Genomic DNA, 17593 nt, shown 5'->3' with positions numbered 1-17593 from the left:
TTGTCTTTGTGGATCCAGGTAAGAATGGCGAGTTGTTGCCCACCACAGAGGAGGCAGAGGAGCTAGTCAGAGCCCTGCAGGCGATGGGGTCGTATCCCGACTCCCTGGTGTGTTTGTCCTCAATGGGTGAACTGACCCCAGCGGACGGGGTAGACCACCGAACCATGGCCGTGTTCTCGGGATCAGGTGTTACGGCGACTGGCATTGGAGACCTTCTGAACAGCCGAATGACTTCCGAGACCTTTCATAATCTAGAGCTGGAGGGGAACCTCCTCCATGCCCCAACAGACCATCATCATTTCCCAACATCCCCTTCTCCCCAGCAAACCCAGAGCAGTACCTCCGCACCCTCTACAAGTTCCAATGGTGGATTAACAGAACGAACGTTTTCCCGAGTTCCCAAACCAGACTCCTCCCCACCAGGTAGTCATTACAGCAGTGAGCATGTGCCATCGCCCTACAGGGATCACATCTCACCCCCACATGGTGCCTCTTATCAGACCGACCCGCCTCTCTTGCTGGAGGTGCCTTTGAGTGGAGCGCCAGGGCCTCCGCGCACCTCCTGGAATAACCTCCCTCTCTCGCTCACAGACCCGGCACAGTTTGGTAACCTCCTCACTGCTGAAACTCACCTGCTTTCCACCGCTCTGTCCACCCCGCCCTCCACATCCCACTCCACAATCCTACAGCCCACCGCCGCTCTCTCCGCTCTTCCCCAAACGGGCCTGACCGGCCTCACCTCACCGTCATCCTCGCCCTCTTCACGTGACCTCCTCACCCACACCCAACCTAAACTACAGCTCCCACAATTTAGTGCAGCCTTCGGCCACCAACTGGCTTCCCACAGTGGGATCCCCAAAGACCTGCAGCCCAGCCATAGCTCGACAGCGCCACCTACAAGCTTTACCAACACTAGTGCCACTGCTGCCACTCCCCCATTTCCTCAGAGCAACTGAGTTTGGGTAGAGAGACCATCCTATCTCACATTTTAAAGAAATAGTTCATACAAAATGGAAACTTTCATTTACTCACCCTCATGACTTTTTCATCCGTGGAACGAGAAAGAAATTTTGAACAATGTTCACTCTCTGCTCTTTTCCATAAAACTAAAATTATAAAGTGACCAAGGTCTGTCAAGCTCCAAAAAAGCTATTTCTGCACATTCAAATTTGTGTATCAAGATAAATTATGACTTGACAACCGAGGGCATTTGGGAAGCACATTTTCACTCACACCTCGTCACATGTTGACACTTAGTCAGGTCTCCTTGGCGTCATTTTTTAACACACAGGGTAACTTTTTAGCATAATTTTTCGAGAAGCAGGGTAATCCATTGCTTTCAGTTGTTTGCCTTGTGTCTGATCAAGATTCATTTAACTCTTTGCATTTGTAAAAGTAGAAATGATTTTTATAAATATTTCAACTTTAATAGATATCACCTAATCCCACTTCTACCCTAAACCTACCCTCTTCTCAACAATATAAAACACGTAACAGGCAAATAAAAGTACAGCATTTAATATTATATTATATTTATATTATATTGTATTATAAGGTATTTATTGCAAAAACTGACCAAAAACCGTATAAAAGTATTTCAAACAACTCGTGTTATATTCCAAGTCTTCTGAAGCCATACAATATCTTTATATGAAGAACAGAGTGGAGTTTAAGGTCAGGATACACCCAAGATACACCCAAACTCAGGATTCAAGATACACCCAAACTTTAGCATGAACCAGTCAGTCACGACACACACGAGAGCCAATGCCATTTCACAATCAAAGCTGATGTAACACTTATTCTGGCAGCAATTTTTGAATGCGCACAGGATCTGATCTAGATGACGGATGGCGATGGTAATCACTTTTGTGTCTGCTCCTCACACAAATTATGTTTTATAAACAAAGTTCGGAAGGAGCATGTTCAGATAATTAACCTAATTAACACGGGAAGAGGACATTCAGGTAATCAACTCAATTAGCATCAGGAGGTATATATACATCCCTTCACCACCCCATTTCCTCACTTTTAACTATTCCTATCCCAACCCGGGATGGGGGGAGTATTCAGGGTTCGGGCCAAATTCCAAGCTCAGAGCCCTCCCCTTGGTCAGCACGCCAAATACGCATAACCTTTACTCTGTTTAATTATATTGAAGTGTGAACTCGTGAAATCAATCGTTTAGCCTCTGAACATTTGGAATATTTGTACTTTTTGAATAAATTGTGACTGTAGTTGTATCCGCCCCTGTGTTTTAAATTATAAATAGGTAAGTTTAGGGATTTAAACATGACTAAATAGTGAAAATAAGTCAAATAAATGTAAATAAAATTATGCTGGTTGATTTACATTGAAAACCACACCCCAACATATGTCTCAATGGCAAAATTATACCCCAATATATAATTTCATCTTGATGATAAAATTCACATGCCCAGCACGTCTTTGTATTTACGCCAGAGGTTTCTCATTGAAAGCAATAGAGTTCCCTGCTTGTTGAAAATTACCCTGAAGGGGTACCCTGTGCATTAAAAAGCGATACCGACGGGTCCTGACCAAGCGTCAATGTGTGACAAGTTGGGAGTGAGAATGAGAGTGTTGGTTTGGCATCACTGATGTCAAATCTAGTGCGACACGTCTCTTCATGTGCCATATTATTATAATAATTTCCATATTTGCCTATATGCACACAACTTTTGATTGCTGTAAGATTTTGAGGAAGTAAAGGCCTGTTCACACCAAGACTAATTTATGAGTGCAATAAATGTTTTAATTTATATGAACAGCTGTTAATACATCTGTTCAGATGGACTCACCAATAAATCTTGCACTTTTGGTCACATACCCAGAGCTGCTGCTGTTATATAAAACTATGACTGGGCGACGCTCACAAACAGTAAGCGACAATGAGTAGCAGAGGAACCGGTTCTCTTGTCTCGCTACACTTGAATTTGGTGTTGTTTGTGATAAACATCAAAGCAAATACAAAAATCTATATGGCTGTTTGAAAGCATGAACATACTGTTTGACTTCCTTACTTCCCTGTGACAAGTGGGTATACTGCTGTGCATATGCATAAGCACCACTTACTGTTACAGTGAATTTGTATTTTTAGACAAATTGGTCTGAAAATCAAATCGGTGTAAACAGGCTTTAATGACTTAATTTTCAGACTTCAGAAGACTTGGAACATAGTGTATTAAGTCATATGGAGCAGTTTCATTTGGAGCTTGAATGGCTTGAAATTTACTTTATTTGCATGGAGAAGAGCAGCATGAACATTCTTGAAATCATCTTTTGTGTTCTACAAAGGAAAGTCTGTCATATGGGTTTAGGGGTTTCTCTTTTGGGTGAACTAACTGTGACTGGCACCATAGACCAGCAGCAGATTTGAGTCTTTCTGGACACGCATCTCTGCTTGGTCGGTCAACAGTGTCCATCCTATGTTTATTGTTGTAGTGACCCAAGAATTGTGTTCTGTCCTCACATACCCCTTTTTCACCAAACGGTGCTAGTGCTGGACCCGGTGCTCAGTTGGGAGACCCGACCCATAGAGAGAGCAAAACAGTTATCTAACTGACAACATTACTACATTACCTGCTCATGTGCATTGCATTCTTTAGTTTACTCCTAGTTTTGAGAACTTATTTTTACATCCTGAGTAATTGTCATCAGAAAAATCAACATAGAAATGTCAAGTTGTTTGAAACATATTTTTACCTTCCAGTGGTACTCCACAGGCTCTTAACGTTAGTAGTTCATCGATTGAGACCAGCACGTTTAGGAGCTAAGGATCAAAATCAACTTTTTTTCAGTGAAAACATGCAAAATGGTGCCTTGCACCAGCACTGTGTTGGTGGAAAAGGGGTGATGGTCTGTTTTACTAAGGCTAGTGAATCATATTCTATCATATTACTTATTTCATTAGTTATTTTTTAAATGAGAGTAGCAGGTGTCCGTAGAGTCCTTGTGTTAGGAAGGTGCTTGTGTGTGTTGGCTGGAGAAAAAGTAGGGCAAGACTCTGGTTTATACTTGGTATTAGCATTTGTCTCAGGTGATCTGATCACAACACTAAGGAATTCTCTGTTACACCTGTTTTTAATACGCATCTCCTGTGACCTTATGACAGATTTTTGTTTTCATGAATACATCAGTGTCACTGCATGTTAATGAAGCAAAAGGTTGGCACACTTATGCTCTCAAATGTACTTGATACAAGACATACAGAATAATTCAGATATCATGTTTTTTGGGGGGTTTATCCCTGCATATTTTTTAAAAATAATTTAATATAGAAATGTTAACTTTGCCTCCACTTGCATAAAACATTGATGATGTGTGCAGTGGTGAGAAGACGGGACAGTCATTTTCTCCAGCAATCTGTCACACATGTAAGATCGCAGCAATTGGCAAACAACGACAATCAGTTTCCGATGAACAAAATCAAGTCCCACCCTTAATTTTTTTCCTCATTCAAAAAGTTTCCACCTGGTATTAAGATGCCTTTTGGTCGATCGAATCAAGTGTATGACGCTAAATACAGGTGTAAACAGGGTCTAAAACGTTTTGAGCTTGTCCACTTTCAACCACTTCCAGAGGTAGTTGAAAAACACATTCGACCGGATTGCTTTCGTAGTGGAAACGCTCATGTGGTCGAATGTGTTTGAACAGCCACTAAAGATCGTCTACGTCTACTGACCTAATGCGTAGACATTATGGGAAGCGAGCTAGCCAGACAGGATTTAAACTTTGTCGGCTGAAGACCCACGTTTGGTTTGAATATAAAAAATGTACCAAGCACAATGTTCTCTCACCATTCCTGATTTCTAACACACACTCATAGCGTTCGGATGGTCTTGCGGCTGTCAGAGCAGAAACGAAAGCTGCTGCTCTCTCTGTTTCTTTGGCGTCTCTGGCCACGTTCATATGTAAATTGCACAAGCTTATTTTGTCCATTAGATCGAAAGGTCTGAAAAAGCCATACATTCACCCGCCCATAGACCCTCCCCTCAAAAATCAGGTTAGAAGTTGTTGAAAGTGGACAAAAGAGACGAATTAAAATATCAGGTGGAAACAGGTGTGCATCTTCCTCGTCCACTTGTGATCCAATCGACCAAAACGCACCTTAATACCAGGTGGAAACAGGGCCTGATATATGTCACAATACAGAAGAAAATATGGTCACAATTTTGGTTAATTCCAACTTTATAGTTGTACCTAGCTTGCAAACTTTTGTCCCAGTGAAGGTGGTCCTTCTCTGTTGTCCAGGATGCATTAGTGTAATGCGATTGTTGCACCTCTGAAAGTGTGTTTGGGTCACCCAAGATGAATACCAGGTATAAAAAAAACGAAGCCTAAATGAGCACAGTAACACTGTCATGGTGGCATTGCAGTTGTACAACTTTCAGCCAGATTTCAGAGAGTATCCCAGAGTGAACTCCAGCACAGCCATCAACCCTCCTGTCATTCAGCAGTCTGTCTCTCAGATACCAGGGCCGGTCTAAGCTTGATGTGGTCTCAAGAGAATCCACCATACGACTTGTAATCAGGACACAAATCTGTATGACTGAACAGTATGATTTGTTCATGGGTTTTTGCACACGCTCAGTGGACCAGGCCTGGACTGCTCGCATCACAAGCTTAATTAAAGCAATAATGTCCTCAGCAGAGCCTCCCACGCCAGTCTTCAGGTGTGGCTCACTCCCTCAGTGACAAACAGCTGGATCTCATTCTCCTTCAACGGTTTCATTCATGGCATAACTGTTTGATTAACAGCAAAGCTCTCAAACTAGACCTTGCTAATCATGTAAAAACACTGACATGGAACTCATTCAGCGAAGAGTAAACAGAATAATGACACTTTGAGGTAATTTTTTGCCAAATATATGGGTTAAAATGTTTGTTCTCCTTCATGGTGCTTAATCAGTTTAGAGCCTCGTTTGGTCTTTCTAACACAAGAGCCCTTGGTGACAAGGTTTCAGAGTACAGTAGAGGTGGCGGAAGGGTGGATGTCAACTGAAATGACCCTGCGGACATTTGGTGCAATTTCTTTGGAGAATGGTTTGTGCAGCCTGATGGTTCTTCTCCAGACTTCCACAGAAGTGTCAGGTTCAAAATCAGCCATTTTTAGCCACCGTCAGTCAGCCTTACGCCACGTGGGACCAATGTTCCCTGCAGATTTCATTTTCTCTTTTGAAGTTCTGACCGTAAAACCAAGGTTTTTGGTAGATTTTAGACACTGAACAATGATCTCATATATTAAGTATTTAAATATATTTATAGAATAGAAACCTCTAGATTGGGTTTTATTGGGTGAATTGAGTGGCGAAAGATAAACAAGATTTTTTTTTTTTTTTTGATGGAAAAAAAAAAGAAAACTAGTCATTTGCAAAATACTTGGTGGAACTGAAGCATTTAGTGGCATAATGTTTGGTAGTTTTAATGGCTATCAAAACTCTCGTGATTAATCATTTTTATTGATGTTGTGTATCTGTGTCATTTATTCGGACGAAGAGACTGTGATCATGTGCAACAATATTTTTGATAGCTATTAAAAAGTAACAGTCAGTGGTCCCTGAAAGACATAAAACCACAACCATGGCCCTCATCACACTTACTTTGATCTAGTGTTGTCAAATGTACCAACCGTGATACCAAGTGGGTACTGAAATTTTAAAAATGTGACGCTTTGAGCGTTGATGTGCGGATTCGTAAACACCTCTGATTGGCAAATGTTCACGGGCTCATCAGATATGTCTGTGATTGGCTACAATGATTAATGCTTCAAAAAGTTGTAATAGACATCATAATAGACATGACGCTCTTCTCAGAGCGATTACGCAGATACACACGGGAGTGTTTGAAAGTACGCCTGTTTTCAAATTCAAACACTTTTGTGTGTTGATCATTGTAGCCAATCACAGACATATCTGTTGAGGGCGTGAACACAATGGCCAATCAGAGGTGTTTAAGAATCCACTCAACAGCGCTCAAAGCGTCACATTTTTAAAATTTCAGTATCAACTTGGTATCGCGGTCGGTGCTTTTGACAACCCCACTTTGATCCAATCTCACTAGTCCAAAAGATTATGGGTCTCATTCATGAAAAACCAGCAGAATGTTAATTGTTTGAGAAACCATAAATTATTACACTGAATAAAACCAATTTCTAAAAGTCAATGTGACCGTTTACGCAAGAATGGTTTATAGAAACGATTCGGTTCGTTCTTACGCCAACTGTTGCATTGAATTGAACAGTTCTTAAAACTGCTGTTACGTACATTGAATTCATTTCTAAAACCAGTAGAATATAAAATTGTTGCATTTGAATTGGTTTAAAACCACTCAAATTTATGAAGATTTTTCATGAACAAGATCGGAGTGCCAGAATGATCACAGGCCATTACTTCATTTTCAGTGAACCTCAAGATTCCTCCCCCTTAAACTTCCTGTGTTCAGATGCACTTTCACCTGCACTTCGTTCCACAGGTTCTTGTGAACAAGAGTCGTCTTTGTTTATTCTCCCCACCAATGTTGATCAGTTGTGACAAAAGCCTTTTCGTTTCTCTAACGAGCTGAATTGTTGTGTGCGGTCCACGTTTTTACTGTGTTACTACTGTGTGTGCTGTGCGAACGACGGCAGGTCTGCTGCACAGAGAAACCCCTGACAGAAATCGCTTGCACTCTGCGTTAGGATGGCTGACTGATTCCTGTACTCACTGAATGTACTGTAGAACTGTTTTTAAAACTCATAGGATAGTCTAGTCACCTTTTGTTATTGGTCTTTAATTTGTCTAAGGTATTTTTTTGTATACAAAAGTTTACATTTTTATGTATATTTTTCTTGTGTAAAAATTATGTAATAAGTGTATAAACATTGTATGTAATATCTGTATATAGAGTGAGAAATTTTGATCTTGTTTTTTGATGTAAGAATTAAAATTGTGTGAATTTGCTCAGTTGTCACTGCCGTTCGATTAGTTCAGTTGTTATCGACACACTCAAGCCCGTTTTTAGCAGTGGGTTAAACGACACTGGTGCTTCCTCAAAAGATACTAATAAGGGTCATCGTAGTGGTGATTGCTAGTATGCCACGAATGTATGTTAGTCTGATTCGAACTTTAGCACAGATTTATAGTCCTGTAATCCCACAGGACCTTCTTTTACGTAACACCGCATTAAAATGCTGTTATCATTCAGGTGCAATCAGAAGTGCTGTAACTCAGAGCTACTGGAGAAACAGGAAGCACAACAAAAATAGTTTACTTCTAAATGGAGCATCTAATGGGTTTCCACAGAATGGACTTGAGGGACCATTTAAAGCACAAGTATGTAATTTTCTGATGTTAAGATACTTAATCATTCCAGCGTATACAAGATTTTTTGCAATTTTGATTGCTTGTGGTTTAGACATGACACACTTGAGCTTTAAAATACCATTTGTTTGCTGTACAATAATTAACATGAATAAGTTAAACTTTCCTATCACAAAAACCTTAAACACTGACTATAAAAATGAAGATTATGGTTTCCAAACCTATGATCCATCCAGCATGTTGCTAAGATATTGATACAATAAGCACTTTTGGGATATTAAAAAAAAAAAAAAAAACTTCGGGGCTTGTAATAAAACAAAGAAAATTACAATTTAAAGGAATACAAATCTGTTAATATGTTTTTAATATTATAGTCTTTTTTTAAACTTTACCAGCAAATCAAAAAAGAACAATCAACAGTAATTTAATTATTACAGTTCTGTAAAAAACAGCAGATATAAGACAAACCCCTTAAGAACAACATTTCTAGCTTTTAGTTCATGTTTCTGCGCTAAGTTTCAGTAGGCTAAGTTGACAGTTTTATTTTTAACAGATAAATAAAATTAAATATTTACACTCTCTTCCAGGAATTAGTGAGTATTTTTTTTTCCACTGGAAATGGCCACTCATTTTGTGTTTATCCAGTTTAGTCCAATCACATGCTCTTTAGAATGAGAAGCCCCTCCCCCTGATATCACCTGTCTCTGACTAGCAATAGCAAGTAGCATCAGTTGCGGCTTTGATGTAAAAGGCTACTGGCTTTTTAAATAAAAAAAGGATATTTTATATTTTATATATCCCGACCCACACCAACATCCTGTTTCAGTAGAGAACTGATGAGAATGACGTATTTTTGTAGGCCAAAACCTGCAATCAAGTTAGCATTTTAGCACTTCTGTTTCCATCGTTCTGAAGTTGATGCTTGTTTTATGAGTTTTTTCAATATGATTTCAAGCCAAAGATATTTCCCAGTTTTATTCTAAGACATCAACACTTCAGTAAAACTCCCTTGTGATTTTTTTAAAAAGCTTTTACTTGTCTGGAAAAGTGTGTTTGCTAACATGTATCTAAATGGGACTACAGAGGTTGTCAGGGACATTAAACATCACAGCATCATTGTGTACTCAAACTTTCAGGGAAAATGTTATTTAAATAAAGACTGAAAGAGCTGTCAGACCCTTAATGGTGGTGATGTTGAAGTCGTGATCATGGTGTAGTTTGTTTATAGCCTATGTTTAGCTTTGTATTTCTGGCGATTGTATTTAGACTTCAAAATTCATAAAAGTTGCGTTCCTTTTGAAGATTATCAAGAACAAAATGTGTAAGAATCATAAACTTGTTTGTCACAGAGCTTATTTTCTGTAATTATCCAAAAGCCAATGGAAAAAACTATTGGGTTTTTGTCAAGGGAACCAGGGTGATGCTAACGTACAGGTTGACCAACAAAAATACGTCATCACTGCAGCACTCTATAGGAAATATCAACACAAAGGAAAACTTCAGTTATCACATGATTCTATAGGGTTGTTAAACAAATCCAGTCCACATTTATCACTTATATACACACAGGAAGTACCTGAGAATGTAAATGGCTTAATCAGAATCCCACTATAATAACAACATGTAATACACACACTATGCTACAACATCTTTCTAAAGAAACACTCAGCATTCAGCTGTGCGCGTGTTGAAGTGCACTGTGAGTCAGACGTCACACCCACAGAGAAAGAGTCTTCACGCAGAGTCAGTCAGTGATGAGAGGAAAACCTGTCAGGCAGAAAACACACATCAGACGACTCACCCCAAATCACATGTGAAGGGCAGTGCAGGCAGGGTGCTGTGAATACCTCTTGAACCTCTGAACCACCCCCGTCACCATAGAGTCAGTGATCCCGGGACATGTCTCTTCAGCCAGGAGCATTGCCTGCTTCAGCTCCTCTAACACCGCTGGCTTATAAACATTTCGCTTCTGCTTCAGCAGACAGAACAACACACACATTCATCCTGTGATTGATCCGTTTAATTGATACAGTATTGTTAGTTCAGTATATAATAAAATTCTTACCTCTGCAAACAATGGGGACATAATAGAAGACATGCACTGGGACGGAGACTTTTTTGCACTGTCTGGAACCTAAACAATGAGAGAGAAACAGATGTGTGTGTACTATGACTGCAGGAGCTTTTCTTTTCACTAACTTCACTTCAGTTCATTATTTTTGCTCAATGTCTTTAAATTGGCATGTTATTTCTTGATTTTGGTACATGTATGCAGTCAGTTCTCAAGTTCACCATTGGTGTAGAGAATCACATGAACTATCAGCATGATCGACTAACATCTGACAACCACAAACACTATATCTTTATCATTTCAAAACCCAACAAACATCTTTTGCTTGATAAGTGTATATTTTGACATTTAGTATCTAAAGACACTGGCACATCTGATTCCTTACCTCTTTGCGTTTGGGTTCTTCATTCTTTATGACTCCATTATGTTTCCATTTGGGCTCTCTGTCTATGATAGTGTTGAAGATCCAGTCATCATTCACAGACTCTCCAGATGCTTTACCATCATCTCTGAGAACATGCACACACAATATTTCCTCGGTGAATAAATAATTATAATATTTATATAACTAAATGTGCCGATGTTTGTTTTGTGCTTACGAGTCTGAATCTGAGCTGGACTCGTCACGGGCCTGTTTTACTTTCCATCTCTTGTACTTGTCTATGAGATCTGTCAGGTATGATGGCTTCTTGGCATATCGAATAAATTTGTGTTTCAAAAGCTCTTTAGCTGTTGGCCTCTGGCAGAGACAACACAAACATGTCTTTTGATTATACATGACTATACATTAGGGGTGGGCTACTCTGGCCCTCAAAGGCAACTGTCCTGCAAAGTTTAGCTCCAATCATAATCAAACACACCTAAAAAATCTGAGCCAGACTTTCTTCAGGATTACTTGAAAATTATAGGCAGGTGTGTTTGATTAGGGTTGGAGCCCAACTCTGCAGCACAGTGGCCCTTGAAGGACACAGTTGCCCAACCCTGCTATAGGCTCTGCTATACTGTTCTGCAGAGTTTAGCTCCAACCCTAATCAAAGACACCTGAGCAAGCTAATTAAGGTCTTCCAAGTTATGCCTGCTACAGACTGTGCAATTTCAGCAATCCCATGTGGTCATTGCTAATCACACTGTACAGCAAAGATCTAATAAATTTGGGTACGACAAATATGTAGACTGTATGATGACACCTATTGAATCATAGGCTACAACGCAAGTTAGTATAGAAGATATAAATAGGCCATCAGCACATGCTAGTGGTATACAAATAGAGCAAGATGAATCGCACTTTGGCAATTAAGGTTTTTATGTACGCTGAAAAAAAGAGGAGGAAGCGAAAGAGGAGAATATGAACTTGGAAATGGCTAGGAAAAAAGAGGCCAACTTGGCATGCCAATTTTGCAAATGGAGTTTGAGGTAAGTTTTAGCGCAATGTCCCATTGATAAATACACCATTTCATATAGCAATTTTATTGGCTAGTCAGTAGACGTAGATCATGGCAGAAAACACTGTGAGATGATCATGCTAAGTTTCTGACACCGTGAGAAAATTATTGCAGGCTATCTTTGGTCTCAAGACCGTGACAAGGGCTGTCTATGAACCTCTCTCACTGTATGACTTAGGACCACCGTTTAGGAGCCATGAACATAGAAATCGCTATGATGTGTACTGGGCATTACTGGAACATTACAGGTAGGTGAGATTGTCCGTGGCTTGAGCTATACTCTGCAGAGCAGTATCCTAAACTCTGCTGGAAGGAGGCCCTCCAGGAGCAGGATTGGACACCTCTGATATAGCAGGGTTCTTTAAATACGGCCCTGGAGGGCCTCCTTCCAGCAGAGTTTAGCTCCAACCCTAAATAATTGCACCTGAACCAGCTAATCCCTGGAAACTTCCAGGCAGGTATGTTGGAGCAGGTCAGAGCTAAACTCTGCAGAGAAGTGGCCACCCAGAAGCAGGACTGGATACCCCTGTGATAAATAGTTTGGCACCACTTACAAAGTTGGGGTCTTTATTGAGACAGGCATCTACAAACTCTTTGAGAGCTTTATTGTAGTTTCCTTCCAATGTGGGTGAGTTTTCCTTAGGGATGAGAAATAACACCTTCATGGGGTGAAGATCAGAGTGGGGTGGCTCTCCTTTTGCCAGCTCAATTGCAGTTATGCCCAATGACCAAATATCTGCCTGCAAAACACACACACACACACCTGAATGACCTATACATTACATGTGCCTGACTATACTACATTACACATCATTCTCTTTTTATCTAAGGGGGCAGTTCTGGGCCAGAATAAGCTACAAATGAGGCTTATAACTAGAAATCATGAACTCTTAAAGGGTTAGTTCACCCAAAAATGAAAATGATGTCATTAATTACTCACCCTCATGTCGTTCCAAACCCGTAAGACTTTCGTTCATCTTCGGAACACAAATGAAGATCATTTTGAAGAAATCTGAGTGATTTCTGTTCCTCCACAGACTGCTTTTGCAACTGGAACTTTGACACTTCAAAAAGTTCATAAAGAGATTGGAAAACTAATACATATGAATTTAGCGGTTCAGTCCAAATTTTCTGAAGAGACTCGATCACTTTTTATGATGAACAGATTTAATTTAGGCATTTACACATATATAAACCTTTATCAGCGAACATAAACAGAAGCTCAACCGAACCTTGCAAACGCAGTCTATGGAGGGACAGAAATCTCTTAGATTTCATCAAAAAGATCTTGTTCCGAAGATGAACGAAAGTCTTATGGGTTTGAAAACGACATGAGGGTGAGTAATTAAGGACAGAATTTTCATTTTGGGGTGAACTAACCCTTTAATATCATTAACAATAATAGAAATACAGCTGTAAACACCCTAAAGATGCCCACTAAACCAGCATTTCTAGGCCATTGACCTCTGATGGTACATAAAATGTGAACACAAACAGGATTGCTCAGGTTCAGGATTACTAGAAAATAACAGGCACTTGTGTTGGAGCACGGTTAAACTGAAGTCTGCAGGAAGGTAGTCCCTCCAGGAGCAGGGTTGACTACCCCTGGTCTAAATGCTAACCCAAGCCTAGCTATGACTAAAACTTTGAGACATGCATTACATGGAGAGTGGATCTGACCTTTGAGTCATACTCTGACTGTTTAATGACTTCTGGTGCCATCCAGAATGGAGTGCCCACAAATGTGTTCCTCTTGATCTGTGTGTCTGTGAGCTGCCCAGCCACACCAAAATCAGCTAGCTTCACATCACCCTGCTCTGATAACAGGACGTTAGCAGCTAGAGAAACACACAAACACACATCAGCCATGTTGATTTGAGCTTTCAGAACAGAAGTTCCATCTTGAAATGCTGGAAATCATTTATAGACTTTAATGGTAGAAAACTGTGCAGGTACCACATCATAATTCACAGGTACCTTTAATATCTCTGTGAATTTTCTTCTCCGAGTGTAGGTAATCCAGACCCTTCAGGATCTCTCGAAGGATGGTGGCAATATGAGACTCATCAAGAGCTCCAGGTCCCAGCTGTAGATCAAAGAACCTGTTAGACCTTTTAGAGAATCTTAATAAACATCTGTAGGACTCTAAACCAAATTTAAACCTCTGGACAAACACAACTTTTAGCCCTAGACTAATTTCTAGTCCAGGGGTAGCAACACTGCTCCTGGAGGGCAACCATCTTGCAGAGTTTAATTCTAACTTTAATAAAAACACCTCAAGCAGCTAATTAAGGTGCTTAGGATTAATAATTAATAACAGGTATGAGTGTTGGAGCGGGGCTGAACTGAAGACTGCAGGAAGGTAGTCCTCCTGGAGCAGGTTTGGCTATACCTGTCCTAGTGATTTTGCATTATAACAAAATCACCACACCAACTTGTTATCTGTATTAGATGGATACTAGACAGGTTTCAAAGTGCATGTTTTTGAAAATGATACTGTTATTGTCTCCATGTAAACAACAAAAATTCTAATTTGTAAACATGAAATGACAATCGCCAACTACTGGCCTGGCAGCATAATACAGCGTTTTTAGTTGTTTTTTTTTGCGGATCCCTGTGAACGGGGTCATTTTGACAATGTTGTCATCTATATGCAAAAAAAGTCCTAACCCTATCCCAACCCTTAAACCTAACCCTACCCATAATTTATCCCTAAAATCAGAGGCAAATGATAGGTGAATAACACTGATGTAGAAGCATCTAACCCTGGTTGTGAACATTATTTGAAATAAACTGAAAACTTGTCCCTCAAATCTGATTGGTTAATTAAAAATGTTGTTCCAGGATCAACAAAGATGTTGATCCAGAAACATGTTGTTCTTGGTAAAATCACGATCACCATTACCCATATTTGGCCTGGTCTTGATTCATTGAATCATTACACATTTTGGATGTCTGCCTCTTCCAATACACCTGTTTCAACTCATCAGCTCATTAATAGAGACTGCAAGACCTGAATTAGGTGTGTCCGATAGGCGTGCTAACAGCAAAACACATACATGTTTTATATTTATTGTTTTAAATGACAAATTTTAATTAGTAAATAACAAGGTGATTGTATGAACCCTTATTAGTAAAGTTAAGGAAATTAAAATTCTTACCAAATCCAGAGCTGAGCCCCCTCCTAAATATTCCATGATGATCCATAGTTTTGTGTCCTGGAAGAAACATCATATATTTCCAGTTTGAACTTGACTTTTTGTCTGATGAGCAGCATTGCTTTTTAAAATCTGTATGTACCAAACCTGCAATTTTAAAATTTTATGAAATGTCACTCATCCATCCAGATGTTCCCATTAGCTGTAAAGGGTATCAAACCCAAAAAAAGGGATTCAGGAATAAAGGGTGTCCCCTGGCATATGGAAGAGCCTTGTGAACTCCAGCCAACCCTGTGTGGGGGCCCTTGCACTCCGTTATAAGCCATTTATTTTATGGTGAAATTTTCCTGTCTAGAGAAATTTTAATCCACATTAGGCTTATTTACATCTATTGATTGAATAGCTATATGATCACAAAAAGACAAGTGCAAAAGTCCTACAAGATGCTCTCAAGACTCAAACCACCTCTTAAGTGGATTAGCCAAAGTGTAAATGATTCTGGTTGTAGAAGCCACAAAATTAAACTTTGCTTCTCCGAAACATCGTCATACAAAAGTTTGAAACAATGAAATTCAAACACTAACTGCCACATGGGGTGTTAGGCTGGAGCATATCCCAGCATCTTGGGCTGCAGATGGGGAACACCCTGAACAGGGGGCCAGTCCATCATAGGGCTCACACACCAGTTTTCACCACACCACTCGCATTCATACTTTCACTCATATCAACGGGCAATTTTTTTGTCTCTCCAATTCACCTATCCTGCATGTCTTTGGACTGTGGGAGAAACAGGAATACCCACGTTAACACAGCGAGAACATGCAAACCCCACACAGATTCGAACCAGGGACCTTCTTGCTGTGAGGTGACAGTGCTTCCCACTGAGCTGCTCTCATAGCTCATATTTGCAGTAGTGGGGGAGGAGTAAATTAGATTTATAGCCATTTTGCAGAGACACAGTTATGTGCAAACACTGTTGGAGAGCAGTTCAAATCACCAACACGCATGAAGTGTTCATCTGCTTGGTCACATAACAACATTACATAAAACAGCTTAAACAGTCACCACGAGCTGCCTGACACACATTAAACTGCTTCACACTAGCAGTGCATGGGACTCACCTTCAGATAAGAGCCATAGTATTTAGTGATGAAGGGGCTGTCACACTGGCTGAGGACTGTAATCTCCTGTTGGATGTCCTCCACTTCATCTTCAGCCTCCTCCAGGTCAATGATTTTTATAGCAACGACCTGTTGAGTGCGATTGTCAATGCCTTTGAAGACCTCTCCAAATGATCCCTTTCCGATCCGCTCAAGCTTGGTGAACAGCTTCTCTGGATCAATATTCAAATTCTACAAAAGAAAGGAAACAAGTGAGTAGTTTTGTAGTTAAAAACTATATATGGAATCAGAAATGCTGCACTTTTCCATGAACAGAAAATAGTAAATCCCAAACTGTGTAATATGCTTCTTGTCTTTTTACAATAGAGAAAGTCCAACATACAAAAAGCTAAAACTCAAATAGTATAAAACAAAAACAAGTGTCTGCACATATCCATACAACATATCTGTAAACATACAGTTGGCGTAGTTATGAAAACAATCAAAACAACCTGCTTGACCTGAACACAAGGTCTCATCTTCATCACACCCTATGTCCATTTCTGGCAATACATCCGAATAAGAAATGCTTGGCAAGTCTGATTTTTGCCCTTGTTTTAATGACTGTCTGAAGAATTCTGAAAACATCTATTAGATACTGAGAAATGCACATGGCCAATGAAACAAAGGTTCAGCATGAGAGAGGCATTGAAACGCTGATACAGTTACCAGATGTTCATTTTAAGTCAGAATAAACCACAATGTCATCCAAGTAAGCCTTGCGATTCTCATGAGGTGCTGGGACATGGCAGGTGCATTCTGCATTCCCAAAGGCATTACTACATACTGGAAAAAGTTAAATGGAGTTTCAAACAAACATTTTTTGTGGCTTAAGTGGTCAAACTCTTCACAAGTTTGGCAGCATCTAACCTGATATAGTTTCCCATAAGGGGCAAAGGGATCCCTCTTTAATGAAGGCAGTAGTTGCTAAGTTAATGTTTTGACAATATGTAACGCTTAGCACAGGCCAATGATGAGCACATTATGACTCCATAAATGTTAGTGCAGCTTGTGCTGAATCAGGACATATACACAGCTAATCTAATCTCACACACGTCATTTACAATAACCACAGTCACAGCCTTTCCACTAACAGTGGCACTTTGACCATCAGATGTTATGTGACTCGGGGAAGAGAACAGCATGTCCACTTGGGTGGGACTGAAATTATAGAGGAACCCTTACAGTGCTAAAACTCAAATTAATTTACTTACAGAATGTTTCTATTCGTAAAACAATATTTCAATGTCAATTTTCACAAAAAATAATTTCACACACTTTAAGAGTCTTCCTACAACTGCTTTCTGACTATTCCCCATTCGTCTGATACCAGGAACATGTTTTCAACATATAACAACCAGAAAACTCTTTCACACACAAATGCACAGTACCTTTAGTCCATTAGTGTCCATGACTGTGGCTGCTGCTTCCTGAATATGCTGCT

At 39.9% G+C, this 17593-nt stretch overlaps 2 protein-coding genes across 4 annotated transcripts in view; one reads left to right on the top strand and one right to left on the bottom strand.

The window, feature by feature from the left end:
* LOC127519166 (INO80 complex subunit D) overlaps positions 1 to 7957 on the top strand; it is an 18755-nt gene extending 10798 nt beyond the window's left edge. Inside the window, exons 10-11 of one of the 2 annotated variants that reach the window (XR_007931740.1) lie at positions 19 to 5384; positions 5416 to 7957. Coding sequence is in view for 1 of the 2 variants with exons in the window: in XM_051906682.1 (XP_051762642.1) it covers positions 19 to 956 (938 nt within the window). In the remaining variant the exon portion in view is untranslated. Of the gene's footprint in view, positions 1 to 18 lie in introns of both variants that reach the window. The other variant, XM_051906682.1, reaches the window with a different exon arrangement.
* stk24a (serine/threonine kinase 24a (STE20 homolog, yeast)) lies at positions 6062 to 17593 on the bottom strand. Of its 2 annotated transcripts, none has more exons than XM_051906703.1 (11): positions 17541 to 17593; positions 16111 to 16341; positions 14993 to 15049; positions 13809 to 13917; positions 13512 to 13669; positions 12386 to 12571; positions 10989 to 11128; positions 10775 to 10898; positions 10384 to 10452; positions 10166 to 10290; positions 6062 to 10085 (listed from the first exon to the last, which is right to left on the bottom strand). In XM_051906703.1, exons 1-11 carry the CDS (start codon positions 17559 to 17561, stop codon positions 10067 to 10069), a joined length of 1239 nt encoding a protein of 412 aa, XP_051762663.1. In that variant the 5' UTR covers positions 17562 to 17593; the 3' UTR covers positions 6062 to 10066. The 2 variants fall into 2 exon arrangements, with proteins under 2 accessions (XP_051762663.1, XP_051762664.1); XM_051906704.1 differs by having other exon boundaries at positions 10166 to 10287; positions 17541 to 17586.

Source organism: Ctenopharyngodon idella, chromosome 9, assembly GCF_019924925.1.
Source record: "Ctenopharyngodon idella isolate HZGC_01 chromosome 9, HZGC01, whole genome shotgun sequence".
NCBI classification, from domain to species: domain Eukaryota; kingdom Metazoa; phylum Chordata; class Actinopteri; order Cypriniformes; family Xenocyprididae; genus Ctenopharyngodon; species Ctenopharyngodon idella.
Note: the sequence above shows the minus strand (reverse complement) of the source record. Positions and strands in the feature narration are given on the sequence as shown.